General features: G+C 49.6%; 1 protein-coding gene across 9 annotated transcripts in view; it reads left to right on the top strand.

Annotated features, from left to right (window-relative positions):
• LOC100875413 (uncharacterized) overlaps positions 1 to 23,946 on the top strand; it is a 31,860-nt gene that overhangs the window by 1,575 nt on the left and 6,339 nt on the right. The window contains exons 4-6 of one of the 9 annotated variants that reach the window (XM_076538760.1): positions 702 to 1,188; positions 1,573 to 1,916; positions 2,111 to 8,621. In XM_076538760.1, the coding sequence (XP_076394875.1) occupies positions 8,192 to 8,621 (430 nt within the window). In that variant the 5' untranslated portion in view covers positions 702 to 1,188; positions 1,573 to 1,916; positions 2,111 to 8,191. Of the gene's footprint in view, positions 1 to 701; positions 1,917 to 2,110; positions 8,622 to 23,946 lie in introns of all 9 variants that reach the window. The other 8 variants (XM_076538762.1, XM_076538758.1, XM_076538757.1 and 5 more) reach the window with 8 other exon arrangements.

Raw genomic sequence — 23,946 nt, 5'->3', positions numbered from 1 at the left:
CGTCCATTCACGCCACTACCGTTTGACACTCCCAGTTTCTAATCTCGACTAATCTTCGAAGATATACCTGCACGCACGGTCGCTCATCCCGTCGGTTGATTTAAGAGAAAACACTGAATCGATCGAAACGAAGCGAATCGATTTGCTACAGGCGTCATTAACTATTGCGAAGAAAGGTTACGCGTTACGCGCAACTTCGACGTCAATTAAGTATTTTGCTCGGTTAGAGGCTTCATGGACGCTTATTAACAAAGTAGATTATCTTATTTCTTTGATACACACGCACCATGCCAGTGTAAGTTGAATTCTAGAATTCAGGGTAGATGAAAATCATTATGTACCGGTTAACCTAATATTTAATCGCTTCCGGAGAATGTAATCCTTCCACTGGGCAATTTCTTTACTTTCCATAAATTAATCGATTACGTTCGACGCTCGAACCTGTACTTGTGTAAACTGTGCCACCGTGGGTGAGTAGGGTTGTCGAAACCGCTAAAACACTGGTTACCCTTATTGTCATCCCACCGCGTGGAATTATCTCCCCACGTGCGCGATTCGTCTCGCTGTCGGTCGTTTTTATCTTTAATTAGTATTCGTTACGATATATCCGGTCATTAGGTGTGCAGGTCCAACGAGAACGAAATTATAGACTAGAACTGTATGATACCACACCAAGTAATCGCGAATTAATTACATTGTAGGATACGACTTCCATGTCTGTCGGAGGAGTCAACAGTATTGGAAAGTTTTTAAAGAAGATCCAGAAAGGAAACCCACGACGAAGGGGTTAAGGATAGCGAGCAACAAATGGTCACGGTCTCCCCTCGATAATCATGAGATTTATCGTGCATTTTGCGCGCGCAACGGGCCACGAGGATTTTTAAGCGTAAACCCGGAACGTATAATGTTATTACAATCGCCTGTCGAGCCGTGTGAGCGTACGCAACATACTCTATTCCGCATTATCCAAAGCCATTGTTCCGCGCGGCAATCGGGCATCGTGGGATCAGCGAATCATCCGTTCGCCGATGATTTCTATCCACGGAAGTACACGATCGACGTTGTACGGATATTTTTGCCGTAAAGACTTTATATTCGTGCTCTGTTGCTCGACGATTACGTGGCAAACACCGGGGTTGGCCGGGTCGAAACGAGGAAAGAGACGAAAGAAAGGGTCGGCGTTGAAAGGTAGGAGGGGATTGATAGTTGTGATCTGGTAACGAGTGTACTGGAGTCGTCTATTCCTGATATAATTGGACATTAACGAGGGCTCTTGATGTAATGCGTTTCGGTTCATTTAATTTTGCTGGATCGTTCATCTCGAGGAGACTGCGTGTCAAGAGAGCCTCCCAAGAATACCTGCTTCCTCGATCCAATATATTTATTCAATTGCGTAGGTAAAATAATCTTTAATGAACGATTAATGTTAATTTCGACCTGCTACTATTGAACCTTTCATAACGAAACACGGTCAGTAGTCGTTCATTAACTGCCATTGATATTTCCACGTTCCAAGATAGCTGATATTCGTAAAACAGGTAGATCTGGTACATTATTTCTATTCCCTTGTAGGTTCCAGCGAAGTATCCGACCATCAAGTTTGACGGAATATTGCTCCGTTTATAGCTGTCCATATAACGTGCGTAGAAGTCGGCTCCACAACGTTGAGCCGAAGTCCCTTAAATTCCTTCGAATCAATATCTACTATAAACGTTTAGAGACGGGACAAACGTTAAGCTCGATCCACCGCGGTCCATATTCAAAACTCTCGGCTCCAACGCGTAGGTACTTCTCTTCTCCCTTCTCTCTGTCCGACGTTGCCGCGCTCGAGTCGTGCTTAACCGAAAACCAGGTGTCTTCCGTGGCTGGCGCGCGTACTGTAACTCGTTCTCCACCCACCCGGCGGACGGGGCGAGGTAAGCAACGGTCCTGGAACCTGTTCCGAACCGTTTGAGAGTCTCTGCCCTACCTTGTCCCGTCGTCCATCCACCTTCGTCCCCTCTCGCCACGACGACTCCCTTTTCCCTTGCTGCCACCGCCCCTTTTCAGCTTGTTCCCATCTCTCTTTCTCTCTTTGAAAATTCTCACTATCCTTCTCTCGTTCTGGCAGGGATTCACGTTCTTCGGGCGGCGTAATATCACGCACATCATCGTCACGGAGATGTGTACGCGTGCTCGACCGAAGCCGAGGGACGAAGACGTTGACTGAACGAGGAAGGGACGACGCAGAACGCTGGAAAGATAGAGACGAGTTTGCAGAAGAGGAGAGAGACAGAGGAAGAGAGGGAGAGAGAGAGAGTAAGATTCAAGGGAGAAACGGGAAAGAAGAGAAAGAAGAACGAACAATCGAGGGAAAAAGAGAAGATTGTTAAGAGGAGGAGGAGGAGAGAAGCGTGCAGGAAAGCAGCGGGGAGGGGAGAAGGCGCTGGCAATCAGGGCGAATGGGGTACGGCACACGCCACACGCCATCATAATGGAATAATGAGGCAAAGACGATAGCAATCGCGCAGAGGCTCCTTTTCCGCGCGACACACGTCCGTGTCTTGGCGCGTTGATGCGCGCACGAGCTCTGGAACGTCGTGGACGAATTGAGCGAATCAGAGCCACATCCGATGAGGTCACTTCGACTCGACTGCAGGACCGCGATGCTTCGGACTCTCTCTTCGGTGTCTTGTCCCGTTTCTGTTCGCGTTCTTTCTTCGTTGCTCCGTTACGTCTCTCTATCTCTTCATCTTCTGTTAGTCCTCCTATTTTGTCGGTTTTTTCTAGCACCCGTTTACCCGTTCACGCTGCGAGTTACTTTGTTTCATCGCGATAAGATCGTCACGAGGAAATTGAAATTGGACATAAAATCTCGACCACGTCGCCGAGACGAAGAAAGGAAAGAAGATCGAGGATTTAGATACTCGGCCACGTACAGTATCATCGTTTCTAGCGTAATGAAGAGATTTCTAATGACCGTGATAACGACCAGCGAAACGATAACGACCGTCGCGGTCGCCACGAAACTCCAGGAGGATCGTCGCCGCGTAGGGAGGTGGAAACTCGAAGGAAGACGGCGCGAGGAGAGGTAACAGAAGAAGAAGCGAAGAAGCCGTGGCACGTGACCCCCGAGACCGGCAGAGTCAACTCGCTCAAGTAGCCGGGCCCTGCCCTTTGACCCAACCGACAATTTCGAATTATGTCTCTCCGAGAGAACGGATATACCATCGTCAGGGACGACTCGACAGAGAGGTGCCTTTTGCTTCGCCGCTCATCTCGCGCTTCTGTTCATGAAACAAACCTTGATACGTTCTTCATAATATGAATTAAAGTCGGGATAATTCTTGCTACACGATACTCTTGAATACGTGAGTGAAACTTTACGTCGCTTTCGAGACGTAAGAGCTACGGAATTCGGTACTGCATTAACGCGAGAGCAACAATATCGAAGAGAGATAGAATTCTCGCAATTGCAACCTCCACGTTTCCCAGCAAGTATCCAGCCAAAAACCCAAACGTTAGAGGAGCGATCATCTCGTGGCTCGTGCCAGGCAAGACGGAGAATCCCTGGAGTTCGCGATATGCGCAGTTGTTCTTCCCTGAGGAAGACAAATGATCCACTCGGACGCGAGACAGTTAGCGTATCTGCGGGGAGGCTTCAGCATGGACCACGAAGAAGAAGAAGAAGAAGAAGATGATGATGAAGAAGGGAGAAGGAGGAAGAGAAGGAGAAGAAGACGAAGAAGAAGAAAACGAAGAAAAGGAGGAGGATGTGCGTTGTCCAGAGATCAGCGCGGCAAATGCGCGTGCGCCTTCGGGCAGGCGGACTCGCTTGATCCCGTGCCATTACGATATTAATGTAATGCCGCTAAAAAGGTGTGTTTGCTTGGTTAGGAGGAGGGAGAGGTGAGTCGAGGCGAGGATCGAGCCCACGTAGGATAGTCTGGCCAGATATGGCGTGTGCCTGTGCCGCGGCCACCACCACGGTTATCGTCGTCGCCACCATCGCCGTCATCGTCATCGTCGTCTTGGTCGTTCTCGGACCGACTTCCCCTTTGGCGATTTAAGGAGAACGATTAGAGCGATCGAACGTTCACAAATACTCCGTCTCTAGGTTCGATTTTTTTTTCCTCGCCACTGATTCAAGTCCATCTCGGTGGTTCGACGTTGTTCTCGATCGGCGTGTATCGACGTCGCGACCTATTGTTCGCGCGATGTTCCTGACACTCACACGCAGCGAACAACGCCGTGAGTCTTTTGTTCCTCTGAAAATTGTAGGAACGCCCGAGGGTACACTGGTTAATGGAGAACTCGACCGAGAGAGAGGAAAGGGTTCTCGCGGAGTAATCGAAGACCGAGAAATTATAGTGTCGGATATCTCGCGTTGCTCGCCACTCGTGGAAATCATTATCGTTAAATTTATGATTCTTTAAACGGTCGATCAGGTGAGACAGACACGGTTACGGGATCTTCCCTTCGGACGGTACATCGGTCGAGGTCCATTTTCGTCGTCGACGAACACGCGATCCTTCCTCGATCCTGTTCCCCTCGTTTCAGCCCCACCTGATATATGCGTATGCCTTCTTCCTCTTGGCTCGAGTCGCCGTCTTTTTATCTCTTTCTTTTCTTTCAGTCACGGCCAGTCGCGACCTCGTATCTTTATTCGGTCATGCGGCGAACGAGAGCGCCAGGCAAACGAGGATACATTCGCGTCGACTCGAGCGGCGATCGCGAGCCGACGCCGACGCCAGCCGTCACTGAGAGCTTCGGAGGGAAAGTTGCAACCCTTTTTTAGCTAGAGGGTATACACGTCGGAATAGTTGTTTTGACGTAATTGCAAAAACTGGACTGACCTGTTTCAATACCTCTATGCTCGCTGGAGGACATCTACTGCCGGTCTTATCTTTGGAACATCGCGTGCGATTCTCTGCTGCGCGATGATAAAATTGTCGCGATACGGAGACCGATTAAAATCAAAATGTATCGGAAACCTTGTTTCCAGGTAACGTTAAAGTCCTCGTTTGCTTCTACGGTTGCAGCTACTTTGATCGTAAACTTTTGCAGAGACGCAGCGATCAGGATAAATTAAAGAATGAGATCTCCCTGGATAGAATTACCCGATGCTGGCTAACTTTTTTACACCTTCGGACAGTGATGATCCACTTAGTCCCGACACGGAGATACCCGTCTCAAGGACGCGAAAAGAAAGAAAACGACTCGGTAGACTCGATTAGCCATCTTCGAGTGCTCTATTAGCGAGCTGGTATAAGAAGACGCTTCCAGCTTCCAGGTGTGCGCCGCGTTTCGTGCGAGCACGGACTTTTTTGTGCGATCATCCTTCTTGCGGTTTCTCCTCCCTTCGTTGCCTCGAAGACAGACTATCACGCTGCCTTTCAAACCGTAATACGCGTGACGAGCTTCTGGCACGCGTCGAAACCTGCACTTAACGAACCTACGGTTCGTGCCCCTAATATTACGCGTGGAGGAAGCAGATATTTATCCCTGCGCGTAAGCACGATGCTCGTGGCGTCGAAACGTAGCGCGTGCCATGATCGTGCCCCGTTACTCGACGAGAGCAAAAGTCCCGACTCGTGCGAGGGGAGATACCGAACGCAAAGACACCACCTGTGTTCTCAATGGAAATTCGATACCGAGATATACAGAGGATTATGCGTATTACGGTGAACGGAGTATCGCGCGCGCTCGATCCTGGGTATTTTACGGCAGCTTACGCAAGATCGAGCGTTGCCGCAAGTTCGTTCGTCCGGCTTCTCGATTAAAAATCGTTGCGATCCAGTGAACGGAGGATAGTTCCACGGTTCTTATTCGATTCGCAGGGACTACGAGAGGGCGGAGGTCCGACGAGGAGAATCGGTAACGAAGCTTCGACAATGCGGGGGCAGCATGTTTACGGTAAAAGTCATCCAACCCAGGAGAGTATCGACCTCAACCTTCCGGCGTTCTCCTCGGCCGCTCTCGGTCGTCCTTCTTCCTCTTCCTTGGGCGCTCCAATTTCAAGGTCGCGACGCGTCGCAGCCCGGTCGAAAATTTCCGCAGCGATTGGCCGTGCGCTTCCGGCGACCAAATCGGCCCTCTCCGCGAACGACGCGACAGGGTTGTCGGATAGGTGTATCCAGGCGCGCGAACGACCGATCGAGCAAGAAGAGGAGCTAAACTCGAAGCGGAGTTACCGAGACGAGCGTGAAGCCGAAGAGAAACGCGAAAAGAGAAGAAGAAGGCGAAGAAGAAGAAAAAGAGAGGGAAGAAAGAACGAGAGACGCGCTCTCTCTGGCGTGGGGGTGCGCCCACGCCGGTGACGTCATCCGGCGAACGTTGGCAGCGTTACCGGCGATCAACGCGTTGGTGTTTGAGCCTCCTTCGCGAGGAGAAGAAAGAGGGAATATCAGAGGGGAAAAAGAGAGGCGTCGGGCCCGTGGAGGAAGGGAATCGTCGCGGAGGAAACGGTGGAAGCGAGAGGAAGCGAAGGAGCGACAACGAGAAGAAGAGGGAAAGAAGCGAAGGCAGAAGAGAAGAGGAAGCGGGTAGGGTCGCAAGTGGAAGAAGAATGAACGAAAAGAAGAGAGATCGGAGCGTCGGAGCTGCGTGGTGCGTGGCGAGGGAAAGGGAGAGAGGGGCAGGTTAGGCGGGAGCAAGGGCGGGGGAAAGGAATGAATGGAAATCGCGGAGAGACACGCGGGAGAGACGGATGATTCGAAAGGAGCGAAGGAGACGAGGACGGGTCGCGTTCCCCGTGCGCGGAGAAAGACGCGGCGGCGGAACGACGGAAGAGGAGAGGATCGTACCGGGCCGAGGATCGAGGCGTCCGGAGGAAACGAAGGAGGGGAAGCTGGCGTATAGGTGAGCAGCGCGAACAGTATCGGGAGTATGCACGGGGTGATGTCGACGACACGTGACGCCAGCGAATCTCGTCTCGCCGGTCGCGAGGATCGCCACCGCCGTCGCCGTCACCGCCACCGCCACCGTCACCGCCACCCGCAGCAACACCACCAGGAGCACCAGCAGCCGCCGCAGCAGCAGCCTCCTCGCGCGCTCTCTCCGCGCGCGCGAGCGCTCTCTCGAGGCGACCGACCACTTCCCGCGCGAGCCGCTCTTTATTAGTCTACCGCGGACCATCGCGAACCCCTTTGGTTGCCTCGCGGCTCCACCATCCTCCAGACGCGCTGTTCCAACATCGGAGGATCCTCCGAGAGACCGGACACGGGCCCAGCTGGACAGCTCCGCGACGATTTCTCGCCGGAAAACGCTACGAGAGCGACGGAGACGGAACCCCGGCACAGAGGCTCGAGAGGAAGGGAGAATAAAGTTGGTGTCGAAGCGGAGGAGGAGGACGAAGAGAGCGAGAAAGAGCAGGATCTTCCAGTGATACGATACCGGGCAGCACGCGCGCCGGTACGTCCGTTTTATCGGCCGCGAATCACGACCGAACGTTGTCCTCTGTTCGAAGCGCGCGAACCCGAGTCGATCGTTTCCCGTCGCGTATTCGCGCCTCGATTCGAACGTGCTATCAACCGCGCAAAGTTTCGATTCGCGAGTTTCTTCTACCGGTCCTCGGATAAGTTTCGGACGCCGAGCGATTCGTTCGCAAATAAGATTTCACCGACGCTTTCTTCTTCGTCCTGGGAGAAATTTGATTCATCGGTGCGACGCTTTCTACCCATCGTCCAAGCAGCGGGGAACATCGCGCTTCTGGCCGTCGTAGGATTTCGTTGAAAACGCCCGGCCGGAAGTCGTCTCGTTATCGGTTGTCCTCGAGTGGAAACGTAAACATCTCGGATCCTGTCCAGCACTTTCGCGAGTGTCGTATTCGCGATACAAGGAACAGATCGATCGCGACAGTGGTTCGTTGACGTTTTACCCGGCTACTTCCTGTACCGGCTGACCGCCGGTTTGGTCGTCGTTGTTCTTTCCGTTGTTCCGGTCGCGTTGGTCGCGAGTATCGAGAGCGACCGGACGCGACGGGTGACGCGTGCGTCTCGGTGACGTGACATGTGCGATAGCCTGGCCGCCTGTTCGTTATCGCGTTCGTCCCGGTCGACGTGGTGGTCGTCGTCGAGGCGAAGAAAAGGGTGTTGTCGGCGGTCGGCGTTCGCCGAGCGGACCGAAGAAGAGGAAGAGGACAAGAGCGCGAGGAGGAGCACGTGGACGACTGGCACCGCGACGAGGGCCGGCGGCGCGACAGGTTGAAAAGATGCTGGCACTGGCGATGCGCCGCGAACACACGACCGGGCGCAGCAATTACGAGCCCGCGAATCCGCTCGCGGGTTTCGAACACTTGCAGCACAACAGCGGCAATCCGTTCGCGGTGGTGCCTTCGTCGTCGGAGAGCCGGCTGCGCGAGGCCGGCCCGGAACCCGACGGCGAGCTGCAAGAATTCGTAGACATCGCTCAGGTTCAGCAGCTTCTGCAGCAGCAACAACAGCAACAACAACAGCAGCAGCAGCAGCAACAGCAGCAGCAACAACAGCAGCAACAGCATCACCACCATCATCACCAGCAACAAGTGGCGGCGGCCGCGGCTGCGTCTTGTATCTGGGGAGCGGTTTATCCACCGCCACCCCCTGCTTTGGGATACCATCATCACCATCATCATCATCACCATCCGCCGCCAACAGCGTCAGGTAACGCGATTTCGTGTCACGCTGTCACAGTGTCGACGATCAGTGTCGAATCTCGATGTTGGTTCGCGTGGATGGTTCCTACCACGTGCTATCTCCTGTTTCGGGTCGCTTCCAAAGTTTCGACAATCTTCTTGTCAGTGAGTAAACGACCTATCGTTGCGAATTGAGACACGCGAGTGGAGACCATCACCGTATTCGTGACTTATAAATGATGGGACATTTAGCAGAACGTAGTAACCGAAGTGTTAAAACGACACGTTCGTTGCGACCATCGTTTGCAGCAAACACTTCCAACGTACGGTGTCGTATCTTTATACGGATTGTCGAATCTTTGGGCGCGACGCAACGTTACACCCAGGCCAGTTCAAAATGATTTGTCGTAGCTTTCTCGAGCCCGGTTCCCGATAACGACGAGTTCGCTTATCGAGGGGACAACCTCTTTATGGGACGTGACGCGACGCGGCGCGAAGATGTATACGCTCGGCGCGAACGTACACCGTTTTTCCGTGGGTTTCGTTAGGTTCTCGGTGCACAGGAGCGTACGACTACCGGTATTGGCGCCGATCTAAACACTCGGTGATAATCGATCTTTACGAGCGGTACGTCGAAACCTGTATTTCAAGACCGGCTATTAAGTTTCTAGTCACCGCTTGAATGCCGGCCCAAGAAGAGGCCCCCAGGTATATCGCGCCGGTGTCAACGTCGGCGACGTTGCCCGCGAAACGTCGGACCGTACAGACCCGGGGATATCCTCTCGATTAACTCTTGCCTTCTATTCGACAATTTGTTTCCACTCTTTCGCCACGCAAAATTAAAATTCGATGTCGAATGAAGTAACGCTAGAGAATGGAACCTTCCACGTGACTCGTCAATGCCGAGAGCGAACACAGAATCAGTCTAAAAACATAACTTTCATGAAACTTTGTCAAACGCTTGCATGTATCTCCGCTTAATTAACGCTTTGATGATGTTCGAGATTTCTGTTCTTCGTGTTTTACATTACCGATTTCTATCTGTTTTGACATTTGTACAGTTTATCATTAAAAATCTCCAAGACACGAGAGTTATAGATCTCACGAAATTCATGGTCATCAAAGCGGTTATTCCTCGAACGGTGGCACCATTTGGATCACGAGAATAGACAAAGTAGACAAAGATAATGTATTGTAAAGTATTCAGAGAAGAAATGAAACTTGGGCGTAAAATTAGATTTAATTTGTCGACTGTCTGAATGAGCCGTCGTTCGAGAGTTATTCTTAGATAATTTACGCTTTTTGCGACCCTCGCTAACTAGTGTCTCCGATTCGACGAGCACGATCGACCGAGGTGGAAAGCGGAAATGTTACGGTCGCTCGTGAGCGAAAGATCGATCTTGCCGTCGGATCGCGGACACGGATCCCTGTAACGGACCGCGGTTGATCATCGATCGGGAAGCTTTTATTTCCGCCCCATAAAAGAACCATCGGCAATAGTCGTAAAGACCGTTTTAATTAATTAAACACGGCCATGCTGAATACTCGATTCCCGTGATTGGTGTATAGCGAATTGCTGTAGAGATAACATTAACGATAACGTTAACCGGTGATTAATTACGCGATTAATACCTTTGACTGCAACGCTCCATTGTTTGCTAAGTGCGAACTATATCCGTTCTAATTTTACACTTGTCGTAACAAACGACCAGTGTTAACGTCGTTCTCGCGAAACGCGATTACCGCGTGATACCATTCAGAAGGAAAAGCGAGATCAATCATTCTCCGATCGGACAATCGATTATTCGTTGTCGTCGCAGCATTGGATTTTCAAATTGTAGAAGACATTTTGAGAATGAACACCTTTACATAAAGTGTTTCTGGAAACGGTGAAAAGCAAACGCGAGTCGAAGAAGAAAAGCGAATGGAAACGATTCCAACACCTTTTGGAATCGATAAGCGACAGTGGACGGTAGTTTATGTATTCTCGGTGGCCTCGGTAAACCGAAGTATCGACGTCGTTGGCCTGAATTCGTACGAAAGGAAGAAAGATTAGAAGGCTGACGATCCCCCTTGAAGAGGAAACGATTAGAAGAACGGGAGGACCACGCCTAAGCTATCTTTCCTACGAGTCAATGGAATTATTCCATTTCATACGGAACTTTGGATACGAACTTTAAGGAATTTTTGATCGAGTTAAAAATCGATTTACAATCTAAATCCATTTGCAACTATGCATCTAATGTATCTATGTATATTTTCTTCGAGTTTCCTACGTTTCGAATATTCGGAAAATGTAGAATATTCGTTCAGAGTCGAGAAGGTTTGATTTGATATCCAAAATTGTTAACAGGTGGTTCGAAGTTACGTTCTGACGCTTGTACCTACAACGAATGCTTTGATTATGTAACGTCGGTGTGTTTGAACAGCCCGCTGACAAAACCGAATAAACATCGAATACTTTTAATCGATTAAACCGTCTTCCTCGCGTTCGAAGCTTCGGAATCAACTTCAACGACGTCTTCTTTCGCTACTTTTCATTCGTCGCGTTCCACCGTTCAATTTCCCACAATTTCTATCGCAGCTTTTAATCCTATGCAATTACCCGAATGCTGTGAATGCCCGCCTCGATTAGAAATTCTTCAGTTTCTAAGTGGATAGTTGCAATTCCAATACGGCGCGTTTCCCAGCGTGTTCGCAGGTAGCCAACGAGATAGCAAGATTTTTCTGGTCGAGGAGGAGAGACCAAGGGAGTTATGGGGGGAGCTTTCATAGATCATTGTTTAAAGTGTCGTGGCTTTGTATGGTAACGCGAAGTAAATCGTACGGTACACTCCTGACATTTCGTTATTATTGTACCGAGCGGTAAGACAGGAAATCGTACATCATGCGCGAACCTACCACGGTGGGCGGGTAAAAGGGAACGAGTCACCTTCTTCTCCTCTCGGCCCGTTCGGCTCATTGGCGTTCCGCGTGATGTTAAGTGTTTATACGCCCTTCGTGTATATTACCGTGTTCCGTTCTTTTTCCGTCCGAATGCCTCGACGTTGCCAGCTGCGATCGGACATGAACGAAACCTCGCTAATTTTCATTCGATATTCGACGCCTTACCAAATATCTATTGCACTCCGCGTTAATCAACCAACTAAACGAGCACAGGAGAAAGCTAATTGTTCGAAAAGTATCTTGGTCGAGCGTTGCGATGACAATAGACAGTCTGGACAGTCGAGAGTTCGTTGTCGTCCAGATATGGGTCGTAGACGGGTCGTGGAATGCAGCTTGGCGGACGATCGTCATTTTCTCGCTTAGCCATTTCGCGTCCGTAGACGAGAAAAATAAGCCGTGGGAGGTAAAATGCTATCGTTTTAACGCTAAAGACAGGACCATTTTCATCGGTTAACGTGGCTGAAAGCTTTAACGAGGACGAGAGGGCCAGAAGTAGCGACGGACTTTACAAATTTCAAGCGATTCGCTAATATTTTAAGAGTTTCGATTCAAGTCGGTTCAAACTGATTCTCATAGTCCACCGGTAGGAAGGACACGACAGAGTTGACTAGGTCTAGGATTAACGCGTGTTCAAGGTGGTTCGTCAGTCTTGGCCCATACGACTTGCCTCACGTTTGCCAAATTTCCCGGGATCCTAATTTTCGCATATTTACGTAACACCTCGCAATTTCCATGCTCTCCACCTACATGGAATATTCCCATCGCCTGAACTTTGTTTCAAAAATTGATACTGAAGTGGTTCCAGGTTTTGCTCAAACTTAGCAACAACCCTTACATTCTACTATCGATGAGTTTACCGAAATTCCACGCTACAAACTTCGAACAAATCGAGAATCGTTAAAGAGCAACAGATGATTCTAATGAAACTTTCGAGTACTTGTTCGTATCGGTTTCCATGAAAAAGATAAGCAGAATATTTGAATATGTCAATCGATGTCGATAGTAAAATGTTAGACGAGTTGACGTCACAATAGTGCTTTGATAAGACATTATCGTTGTAACGTCAACGATGACGAAAACGATCGAGTACAACGCAAAATGCTTACCGGGTTCGTCATCGCTAAAAAGGACATAAGCATATTTTCCTCGTTTTCTGAGTTATTTATTGTAGATTACGTTGTTTATATTCGCCGCTGAATCATTGGGGCTTCCGGCCAAAAACCTGCACACTTGCTTTTCCTGGAGCATTCGACGTATGCCTTATCTTCGATCGATGTCGCGCAATCTGGTTTTTCACCGCCATTTTCGAAATCTTGCCACGTCGGAGCGCACAACACTCGATTCGTCGCGGATGCAAATTTCACTCGCGAGCAACTTTGTACGCGATAAGGGATCATTCGTATGATCGATCGCGTTTGGCTACGATCCTCGAAACTTTCGGAGCGAGTCTCCGCAACATTCTAGAGCGTGTTTGTTTTAGAACGATGAATTCAACGAGCTAAAGTTTCTAAACAGCCGTTCGTCACGATTGGCTCGTGGTCCAACGATGAGCCAGTCGCGATCGCGTTTGCCAAAATCATTGTTGTCGTCATCGATGACGTTCGCGTCACGTTTCGAAGTTGGAACGCGTGCTTCGACGTTTCGCTGCACACGCTTGAATCACTCTACAGGAATAGTTGATCTTGTTTCGAGTAGCGCGTTCCTTTTTCTGGTCAAGATTTTGATTTCTCGCGCGCGGTTAATATCGAATGCCATTCGGATGAGGCGGCCGCGATGGAAATTTTATGCCGGTGACCCGTGATCTTTCGAATCCGCAAAGTTCCGCGAGTCAACGTCGTCTGGAGACTCGTTATTTTTCTAGGTTTCTGGATGAAAACGTTTCTACGTAACCGAAGACACGGTTGTCAGCTGCGTGGTTCGCTAACGCGATTCGTCATTCTTGACCGGCGTCGAAGTCGTCGCTCGTCGCTCGTTACCGGATGTCTTAATAAACAATGCTAACGATTTCCCGCTGGATTACACGCCACTGGTGGCAGTCTGGTCGTCTTTAACGTCGCAGGAATTCGCTCGAACGACAACCTCGAAATTCGCACCGCAAACTTTCTTCGGGCAGCACGCTAGTTAGCGTGTCGCGTCAACAGTTTGCGAACGAGTTTCGGATCTTAGAGCGAGCTTAGAAGCGTATCTACTTTGTTCGACATCAGCTAATAATTGTCTAAAACTTGCACCTCCAAGTTGTTCCTTTTTCCAACCGCTTATATAATGTACGTTTTACATTTGTCATAGCGTAGTTTCTACTTCGTTATCAGAAACATATGTAGGTCGTAAATCGAAGCGATTGTTGAACGCGGCGCGGCACACGCGTCAGCGTCGCGACGCTCGCCGTTTCCGACAACGAAGCGTGAAAGTCGAGCCGGTTGCGCGTGCAACGTAATGACCCATGGGTATTCGAGCAGGCTCGCGTTATTCCCAGTCCCATCGCAGGTAAACCGATTTCCACGAACGTCAACTCCCGACAGACTTTAGCTCGTTCGTTTTTACTCTAGCTTTTCATTTTGCGACGCGTTAAACGACCCATACACCTTAATTAAATAATTAAAAATCGAGATAACCGACGGTTGCTTTATGGGCCGACGTACTTCGAGATTAAGCTTCCTTTTTCAACTTTTATTCAGAGACTTGGGGTAAGTCCACGAGTAATGGTCCAGTTTTCAAGTTCTTTCGTTAAAAGAAAAATAAATTCTCTGTATAATATTTAACCGAGTTATTTAACTCGGGTGAAGAACACTCTTTCGAGGTGATTAAATCGGTAGGAGCAAAAGAAACGTTAACGACAGTTAGGCAAATTCTCCGGCTTCTGAATTTTTGTGGACATCTTTCGACTTCCGCTATAACGCGGTCGATTAATCTAACATCGTCGCGAGTCGTACAGGTGTGCCACGGTATCGTAAATCTGCGTTCGTGTTACGCAGAAGCGCGACGGAAAGTAATTAATTCGCGCGAGCCGGTACACAGGATGAAATCGCCACGAGTAAAAGACTCGTTCTTTTTTCTCTTCTCCCTCTCTCTGTCTTTCTCCGTGTCTCCGTTTCGTCCACCTTAGCGCACTTAACTTTCGATAATAACGGTAGTGAGGCGGGATGATCGACAGGGAGCCGTTGGATTACATAAATCAGTGGCTCGTGTGTACTCACGGCGCGTGTTTGCGCTTACTTCATCGCGTTTCTGCTTGCATATTTCTTCTGGTTCGGCACGCGAAAAATCTCTCGCTCGTTCATCGACGAGGTGTCCCGTCGTCGGTCAATGACACGAGCGGTTCACGAATCCGTGAACGGTCCTCTTCTTCTCCTCGAGGTAATATAAAAAGTTGATCGCCAGAAATCGTCGATCGTGTTTCGCTCGCGACCAGATCGATCCTTCGTGCCCGTGTGATTTTATACGGAACACATTGTTATGCAAAGCAGAGACGATCGTTGGGAACGATTTCGAAGGCTGATCCCTTCTACGGTTCTCGCTGCAAAACGCCTTCTCCACCAACAGATAATAATTCCGCCATCCTTTCTTCTCCTCCTTTTTTACGCTTCTCTCTCTCGTATCCGCGAATTCTTTCCTCGTTTTCGTGCGGGAATAAACACCGATCATGACGGGGTTTTAGGATGCTCGTTTACAATGTTTGAAATTCGAGGAATGCCTCGTTTCGAGCAGGCTTCTACTATTTTCGTAGAGGACTCGTTCCTTAATTCTCGATAAAACGAGCGAGAGATCGAATCGATGCTCGAACACCAGGAAGGATAGAGGAGGGTGCGTGTAATCGCGGAGCAAAAATAAGCTCGGACAATGTAGGTCCAACGCGTTATCGTCTATGAATGGTTTATAGAGGTACGAGCCGTTTGTACGTCAGCATCGACCGATAAGAGAGCGACGCGGTGATACACACATCGTCGTTGACGTCCAAGTGCACGAGCGAGACGTGCCTACGCCGGGGAAAGGGAGGAAGGGATGAAATCGATTTACAGGACAGAAATAGACGCTCTATTCGCGACCGATGTCCGGATGTACCTCTTGATGGCCATTCAATACTTTCTCTCGCCAACTTTTCAATCGATTCGACCGTTACGAAACTTCCTATTGTTTCCTAAGATTAACAATTTCGAGCCTTTCAAGGTTCAGCTCGTTATAATTCGTGCCGCGATACTCGCAGTTTCGAGTTTACGCTCGCAAATTATGACGCTCCCTTCGTATCCATTGGAAGCATAAGCTTACGTAAGTTGACGTTATAGCATCGAATGTCTGTCGATATCGAGTTTCACGAAAATCAAATTTGTATCGAAACGTAACAACCTTTATTTCGAATTCGGCCTTTAATTACTCGCGTTACGTAAAACCGTCGAATATCATTTTATTCGTAATCGCCTGTCCGATATAACGAGGGACGCGAAATTGCGAGAGTCATAGAAAATCTCGATATTGAAATCGCTGTGGAATTTATTCGTGTCAAAAACAGAACACAATGTCAAAGTGAACTCGTTACACGATGGGTTTCCCTGTTTTATTTCATTGCCATTTGTCGGCGAAGCTCCGCTCACGTGGCACCACGGGAGAAACAAAGTTAGAGAGAGATCGATAGGACACGGGTCAGAAATAGCCCCGGGACGATTGTGTGTGCCGTTGGATCGTCAGTCGAATTCCACCGACGGTACACGCCTCGTCGATTGATGCTGTGCTTTCGAAAACTCGAGCTTAAACGCGGTTCCGAGTGAGTTTCGTTTCGCTACTTTTGTGATACGGTGTCTATGGAAATTCTTTTCATTAAACAAATGGGGTGAGATTCGTGTCATCGAATTTCTTACGACGATCGAAGATAATTGATCCTCAGGTAAACCATCCGAATTTCCTCGCGAATTTTAAACGATTAATTATTGATCTTTCAACGAGTCTTAGCGGACATTTTCATCGTGACACTTAGTTTATTTTCCGCACGGAATTGTTTATACTCGAGGTACAGAGTGCAAATTTAATCGTCCAAATATCAAGGGTGTTTTGAGAAAGTTCGTAGTCGCACCCTTTTGTTTCAGTCTCTCCCTCCGTTCTCGTTTCACGCAACTCAACTATTTTAAACGGCTTATTTTTAAAAACGACGTATTTTACATAAAGTATTTTCATCCACGGTACACTACAACGTCTGTATTTTTAGCGAGTTCAATCTTCTCCACTCTCCCTCTCTTCGTTTTTTACTCCTTTTATTTAAAACCTAACACGTTGACGTTATCAACGATTTATTAATATGATCGCTCTTTGCTTGCAACTTATTTCGCTTCATCCGACGTTCCTCGCTTTGTCGCGATTCTTTATTAATAGCGTAGACGAACAAAAAAAAAACGGGAGAAAAATAGCGAATGCGTTGCTCGAGTAACTTTTTCAACGGCTGGCTCATTGTGTAGAGGTGTTCCGCGGAACGAAATTTCTTCGTTTTGTTCTCGGCGAAACGAATCTGTTTGTTTTCGCAAGTATTTGGAAAATACGCGAAGGAAAATTTAACGCGGAGATCACGAAACGCTTTTGTTCTCGTCGAAATTTTGCGAAAGCTTTCGTGGATACGTAATAACGCGAAAACTGTTGGGAATAAAAGAGCATCGCTTCGGGAGTTGTCCTCGTGATGTATCGCGCGCTGAGGAGTAAGAACTCGTTGTTGAGGGTGTGCAATTTAAGAGAATGAATGGAAAAAAAGAAGCAAGAGACCGCTGTAACGAGCTGGTCCATCGTCCAAGCGTTCATTGTAACGAGATTACGCATTAAAAGGTCGGGAAACGAGGAAGTACGATGTAAATTACCGGCGTGAAACGCACGGCCCGATAGTAAATTCGCCTCTACGCCTCCGCGACAGTAAATTTACAGGCTCCTTGGAAACATCAACTGTTGTCGTTTTAAGAACGCGTCCATACGTACTCTGTCTCGTAACGTTAATATCGCTCGTAAATACGAGTATTGGATGTATTCGAATCATTCAAGTATATCAACTATTCATCCATGCTCGATCTGGCTATAACATTTACCTTCTCCCATTTCTTCTTTCCTGACAGTACTTTACGTAAAATCATGGAGCAATCACGGTCGTATAAGGCGAGTAACGGACTTTTTGCATTCGGTTCCGTCAGATCCGGATGACGTTAATCCCTTCACAATTGAAACCGAATTAACGCTCTACTATTAAGACTAAATTGCGTTAACCTCTTTATTACTAGTCATCAACTGGTATCGTATATAAGTTCTAACTTTCGAATCGATCTTTTATAAAGCCTGAGTTAGTGAATTTTCCGGTCCCGCAGAAGAAAACACGCGGTTCGAGTCGCTTTTCTCGCGGACGACGTTGACCTATTTCCTGTAAATAGACGGTCGCGGACGAACACGTTTCCTTCCTCGCGTGCTCGACGACTCTGAACACTCGTATCGAGTGGACGGTAGTCGGAAAAAAAGGCTAACGATTGTCGGTGTTGACGCGAGCAGGTTGTCGCGAAGCTCGTGGTCGCGTGCGGTCCACGTAATTTCTTTAATGGGCCGGCGATTAAGACGAAAATCTTGATCCCCGACGAACGAGGCGTAGAGCGACGCTGATGGATAACGGAGGCAAGCAGCCGCGGGCAACGATTTTACGAGGGCCCTCGAATCGTTTACGTTTTGTTTCTTCTTCTACCATCGTAACCCTGCAATAGGAGTTACATCACAGAATTCGCGGCACAACTTACTGGGTGAAAAGTTTGAATTATTAACGCATCTTGTTTCCACAAAGGAGGCGAAGGAAACGAACGATCAAGAAGATCGATGCAATAACGTCGCGAATAAGGACGCGAGTACGCAATCTTCCGGAAGTGAGCGCGCGACGAACGCCGCGGAATCTTGAGCAAATACGCGAGACGACAGGAAATGATCGTTAATCGACGATCGCGGCATCGTGCGGTGCAAAAACGTGCGAAAGACTCGCGCGGATCGTGACTCACCTTCGAACGAGGCGATACAGGAGCGCACTTTCCGCAGTAATGTCGTCTATTTATGATCTCTAATTTCCATAACCGTGGCAACTTATGAAAAGTAAGAAACAAGATCTAGTAAGATTATCTGGGATTATTAATCCGAGAAGTTGCAGCATAGAGTTCGAACAGCTCGTAATAAAAATCGTATAACACCGTTTAAAAAAGCGGAAATGTCCCGGATGATTGCTCTGAGAATTTTCAGTCTCGCGATTCGTCGATCGAGCGACGTTTCAGTCGTATCGAAAGCGTGTGAACGATAAACGGCGCGCGTTTCAGTGATGGAAGCGAGCGGATCGTTAATGCGTCCCTGGCAACCGTAAATGCACGTACAGGTACGCGATATCGTGTAGGTGCATCGCGCAGATGGACCGCGACGCGAAAACACGCTCGTCCCTAATTGCACCTCGTATATGTGGGTTACGGACGAGCCACGACGACGTTCTTGTTCTCCGTCCACCGCGATTACGTCCGCTGGAGCATTGAGTAATCAATAGACGAGCGTCTCGAATCGCGGCAGAGGAACGATTCGAGGCCTCGTTAACGCCAGGATCAAACTGGTCTCTCTCTAATTCGAGCGAGCATCCTTCGTCGGGAACGGTCGTGACCTCCGCGGGAGAACGCTCGAAATGGAGGAGGAACGACTTCATCGGGGATAATCGATTTTCTCGAGGCGTTGCCCTTGACGCGACGATCTTTCCACGGATCGCCAACCTACCGAGCAACGTTACGTTCTCCTCTTTAATCCTTTCGGCTATTATTCAGAGTCCCTGATCATTACACCGCTGGTTAAGCTTGTAAGCTGCCAAGAATACTATTACTTTTCCTCTTTGTAGTGCCACGCGAGAATGCAACAAAAACACTTGAGACGAGATTGCACAATTTTTATATATACAAACAATTATGACACTTTCCATAGAAAAATTGTGCTTGTGAACAAAACTGTGTTCACGTGCTTAAAAGGCTCTCATGTTCTTAATAGGGTGATCGATGAAATTCCTATAAATTCTTCCTCGCTAACAGTGATGGTTTTTCATTATTAAACCATCAAGAATTGTTCTCGTTCTGAATTAATATCATTTTTCGAGTCTTCGCTAATTTAATTTCGAACGATATACTAGCAGGAAAAAATACAAAACCCAGAGTTTAACTGTCCGTATTCTTAATAACCTGTGTGTCTGACCGCAAACGTCAGTTTCCACTGTGGCAGTGAACGCGTTAAGGAAGCGACAGGATGGAGTGGTAAATTAGATCGGTGTCGCACTTATTGTCCCTATTAAAGTTGGTTGTACTTCGATATTTAGAATTGGAGGCTTCACAGTGTGTTCCGTATTTACATGTTGGAGATTCGAACATCCGTAGGAAGTTCGATAAGCGTCAGATTGTACTCGAGTACGGAGGGTTAAATAATCGGTAGTATCGGTAATCGAACAGCGGCAAAAATTGACTAGATCGGTTCAGTGAGTCATCGTGGCCGTGTAGAAGAGGATTCGACGTTTACCGCGCTAGTCATCCCGGGTATTTGGGGATGCTGGGTGGCTCAGGTGGTTGCGTGGCGGCTCGAAATAGAGGCGGTCGCCCGCGCAAAATCGCGTCGAGTCGCGCCGCGAATAGTTCGCGCCCACCGCCTTCTCGAGAGCCGTCGGTAATTTTAGAACGTTTTGTTTTCGTGCCAGAATGCCGTGGCGTGCGACGCGCGTACACGCGTCTCGACCGTGCCGCGTGCTGCTGCTTCTCCTCTTCGTCTCGACGACCGACCTCCTCTCGACCGCGCGAAACCGCGGAAGATCGATGCACGCGCGACACCCACGTTTCGTGGATGCTGCGCGAGTTCAAAAAACGATCGTAACCCGAAGCTTTGTCGGTTGCGTTCGCTCGTTGTTATGCAAGCTTCCTTCGACGCGGACCGTATGTCAGGAAGAGCGTTCCACGACTTCTGTTTCACGCTCGGAACATACGGCAGGTTCGATTCCGTCGGACGGAGCACAAGTCGAACCTTGAAGCTTGTTTTCTTCGACGTTCGTTCTTGCAAAATTTCGAAAACAACGAGCCACAGTTCGTCCAAAATTCGCATCGTTGTACTTGGCTCGAAATATCGGCTTGGATAAAACGACTTGGCTTTCGGAACGCTCGGAAATTCAAAGAGAAACGCAGTGGAGCGTCGAAGCGATCGCGAATCGGCGCGTTAACGTAATATTTCGAACGCAGTCGCGCGAGCGGCTTCTGATAAAGTTATATATGGCACTGACTCATTATAATATCGCGCAACCTGTCCGCTCGGCTATTCAGCCATCGATTTAGAACGCGGAGTGCTGGAGGAAAATTATCTCGCGTTAATGTCACCGAAAACGTTGAACTTTAGCAAAAGTCTTGTTCCGACGAACCATCGTTCAATTTCCAAGATACTTTTCTCTCGGAATTCCTTAAAAATTTCTTCCACGGAGAACGAAGCTTCGTTCCAAGTTCATCGAATAAATTATCCGAAAGTAAATTGAATCGTCGAGACTTTTGACGCATCGCTCGTTCGCGAACGCTCGTTTGACCGATAAAACGCTCTTCCGTCGTGTCGAATCGCTTCCGTTTACGCGGCGCATTTCGTCCGCGCGTGTTCCGCGAACTCGCCTCGTAAAACGCTCGAAGAGAAAGAGAAACTGCGAGGAAGGAAAGACAGGGTACCAGGGACGGAAGGGAAGGCGAATTCGTGTCGGAGAGAAATCGTAAAGGGGAGGAGAAAACGAAACGGAACGAAACGAATCGCGAGGGAAGGAGCAGGGAATGAAGTTGAAACACCGGAGTGATAGCCAAATCGAGAAACACGGACACGCTCGTTTTACACCGATCTCTTGCCTCCTACGGTGCGTGTCTTTTAGTGTCGGGGATTTACAGTGGTAAATTCAATAGCCTTTTTTAGTCACCGCATTTTATTCGATTCTCCGACCGTTCCGCCGTAAATTCGTTTCGAAACTTTCTTCCTAAAAATCCTTGAATTACGCAAATTCAGCTTAGACGTCGGATCTTTCTAAATCGTTGCAACCGTAACGCGATAAGAGCCAAAGAGACAAGAGCGACGGTCGAGTCTACTTGATACCGATGCCATCGAGATTCTATTTACCGAGCCATCGTAGCGATTAAAAGTGGACAGAAGCGGGAAAACCAGAAGGAAACAGGCAGAAAACGAACGGTTCGAAAAGAAAGAAGAAAAACAGAAGCGGAGAATGGAAGAGAAGCGATTGGAGCGTAGAAGGAGCAAGAAGGAGACGGATATGGTCGGAGAGCGCGACAGGAAAAGAGACGGAGAACGGTCGCGTGGCCGTGCGTGGCCCCAAATAGGGCATCAGGTGGTTGCGCGACGCCCGCGAGAAAAAGATCGTTTGCGCGTGCGCAGAAGCGCGTGTATCTCGGAACCGGGCGTTCGAACGCGTGTACGCGCGTACCAGAGCGGCACGCGCGCGTTCTTACAGGTGGTGGCAACGGCTGCACAGGAAATTGCTCCTTTTCCTCGATAACTTTCGGCCCGGAACTCGTACCCCACCGTCCTTCGCCCGAATTATTCGTCGAAACGCTTTCCGACACATTTGGACACGCGCATCGAGGACAATCTTTCACCTGTTGCTTCCGTTTCCGAATCGTTTTCCGTACCCGGACAGTTTCAACGGTTACTTCGATCGCTATTCAATTCTCGCTGCTTCGATCAGAAATCGGTGGCGACGAATACTCGTAACGCGTGGTTGGAAAGGCGATCGATAGCGATATCGTGGCGTCGAATTAACCCTCGAACGAGAAAGAAGCGAGGAGAGGCATCATCCCCGAGCGCACGCGGTTCAATCGATAAACGCTTCGCGAAGAAGGGACACTGGCGGTAGCCGCAAGCTCTCGAACGTTAAACCGACGCCTGTCAACGGAGAGCGGCGTCCGTACGCCGGCGCCGTCCGCGTCAGCGAGCTTACGCAAACAGGAGAACGGGAGGGTGGCGATAACGTATCTCCCTCGTACGACGGATTAGCCGACAGGGATCAAACTTTTCTTCTTCTTCGATTACCGACCCTCTTGATACCGTAGACTCCGCGAACGTCGCGAGCAACGGTAAAACTCGTGACGGATCGAAAGTTCGAACCCTCCGATCCGAGAAAAAAAAAGGCTACAGCTAAAAGGCGATTCGTAAGTGCGTGCGGTCGCGAGGGAGAAGAGGCTTGTCGGAGCGCGCGACTCGTCTACGTCACGGCGGTCTACGTCACTGGAGAACCGCGGCGCGTCTCGCGATAAAAGGAGGGAGAAGTCTATCGGCACGGTAGGAAGCGGAGTGGCCAGGAGGGGCGATAGGGGAAGGTAGGAGCGCGCGAAGGGCCAGTGGTGGGGCAGTCGGAGATGCCTGCGAGCAGTGGCGGGCAGCGACGACGCGTTGGCCGAGTCGAGTGGGGGTTAGTGGCGCGTGTGTACGTATACACACACGCGTCCAACTATATACGCGTGACGCATACAAGCTCGCGTTGATAGGGGACCGCAGAGCGGGGATTGGCTGGCGGTCGACTCGCCGCTTCCAAATATGGGACAGTCTCCGCGGTCCATTCATAAAACTACGGGGCGCGCCGCCGCTCGGCTCAGTTCGTGCGCGACCCCCACGCATCGCGCGTCCTCCGACGATTCCGAACGCGCGATCCGCTGCCTCCGAACACGCACGCTTAACCACCAAGAGGTACGTACCTTCGCCGCGCGATAAACCCGAACGAGGCTCGATAGACGGAGAGGGAGGAAACGGAAGGAGGAGGATAGCAAAGGACGGAGAAGCGGAGAACGAGAGAACGAGGAATAGGCGCGCGGTCGCGCGCGCCTGCACCTACGCGACGGCACACGCGCGAGAGATCATCGCGAGCGAACCGAGCGTCTCGATATCTGAAACGTTTCGAGCTCGTGCACGCGACCACCGACTCGAACCTCCGAGATAAGAGAGCATTCGGTGCTTTCATCCCTCTGCTCTGCCGCGCGTTCACGCTCGTCCTTAAGCGCGCGCACGAGGCGAACGAACGCCAGTTCCTCGCGGTCAGACCGGCCGACCGTTTCGGATCGGGACGTCGATCGCTCGCGATCCAGCGAGATCGGATTTTCCGCGTACGCTTGGTTGGTGGAGGTGGTGGTGGTGGCGGTGGTGGTGGTGGTTGGTGGTGGTGGTAGTAGTAGTGGTCCGTGGTTGGTGGTGGTTGTGCGCGCGGTGGTGTATATCCAGCCGTAACAGATCGCAGGCGCGCGCGGTCGCGAAAGAAAAAGAGAGAGGGAGAAAGTGCGAGGAAGAGAGAGAGGGAGAGAGTGGGATATCGAAGAGAGAAGAGAGAGAGAGAGTGAGAGAGCGAGATAGAGAGGGAGGGAAAGAAAAGGAAGGACAGCGAG

Source organism: Megachile rotundata, chromosome 13 (genome assembly GCF_050947335.1).
Source record: "Megachile rotundata isolate GNS110a chromosome 13, iyMegRotu1, whole genome shotgun sequence".
NCBI lineage: Eukaryota > Metazoa > Arthropoda > Insecta > Hymenoptera > Megachilidae > Megachile > Megachile rotundata.
Note: the sequence above shows the minus strand (reverse complement) of the source record. Positions and strands in the feature narration are given on the sequence as shown.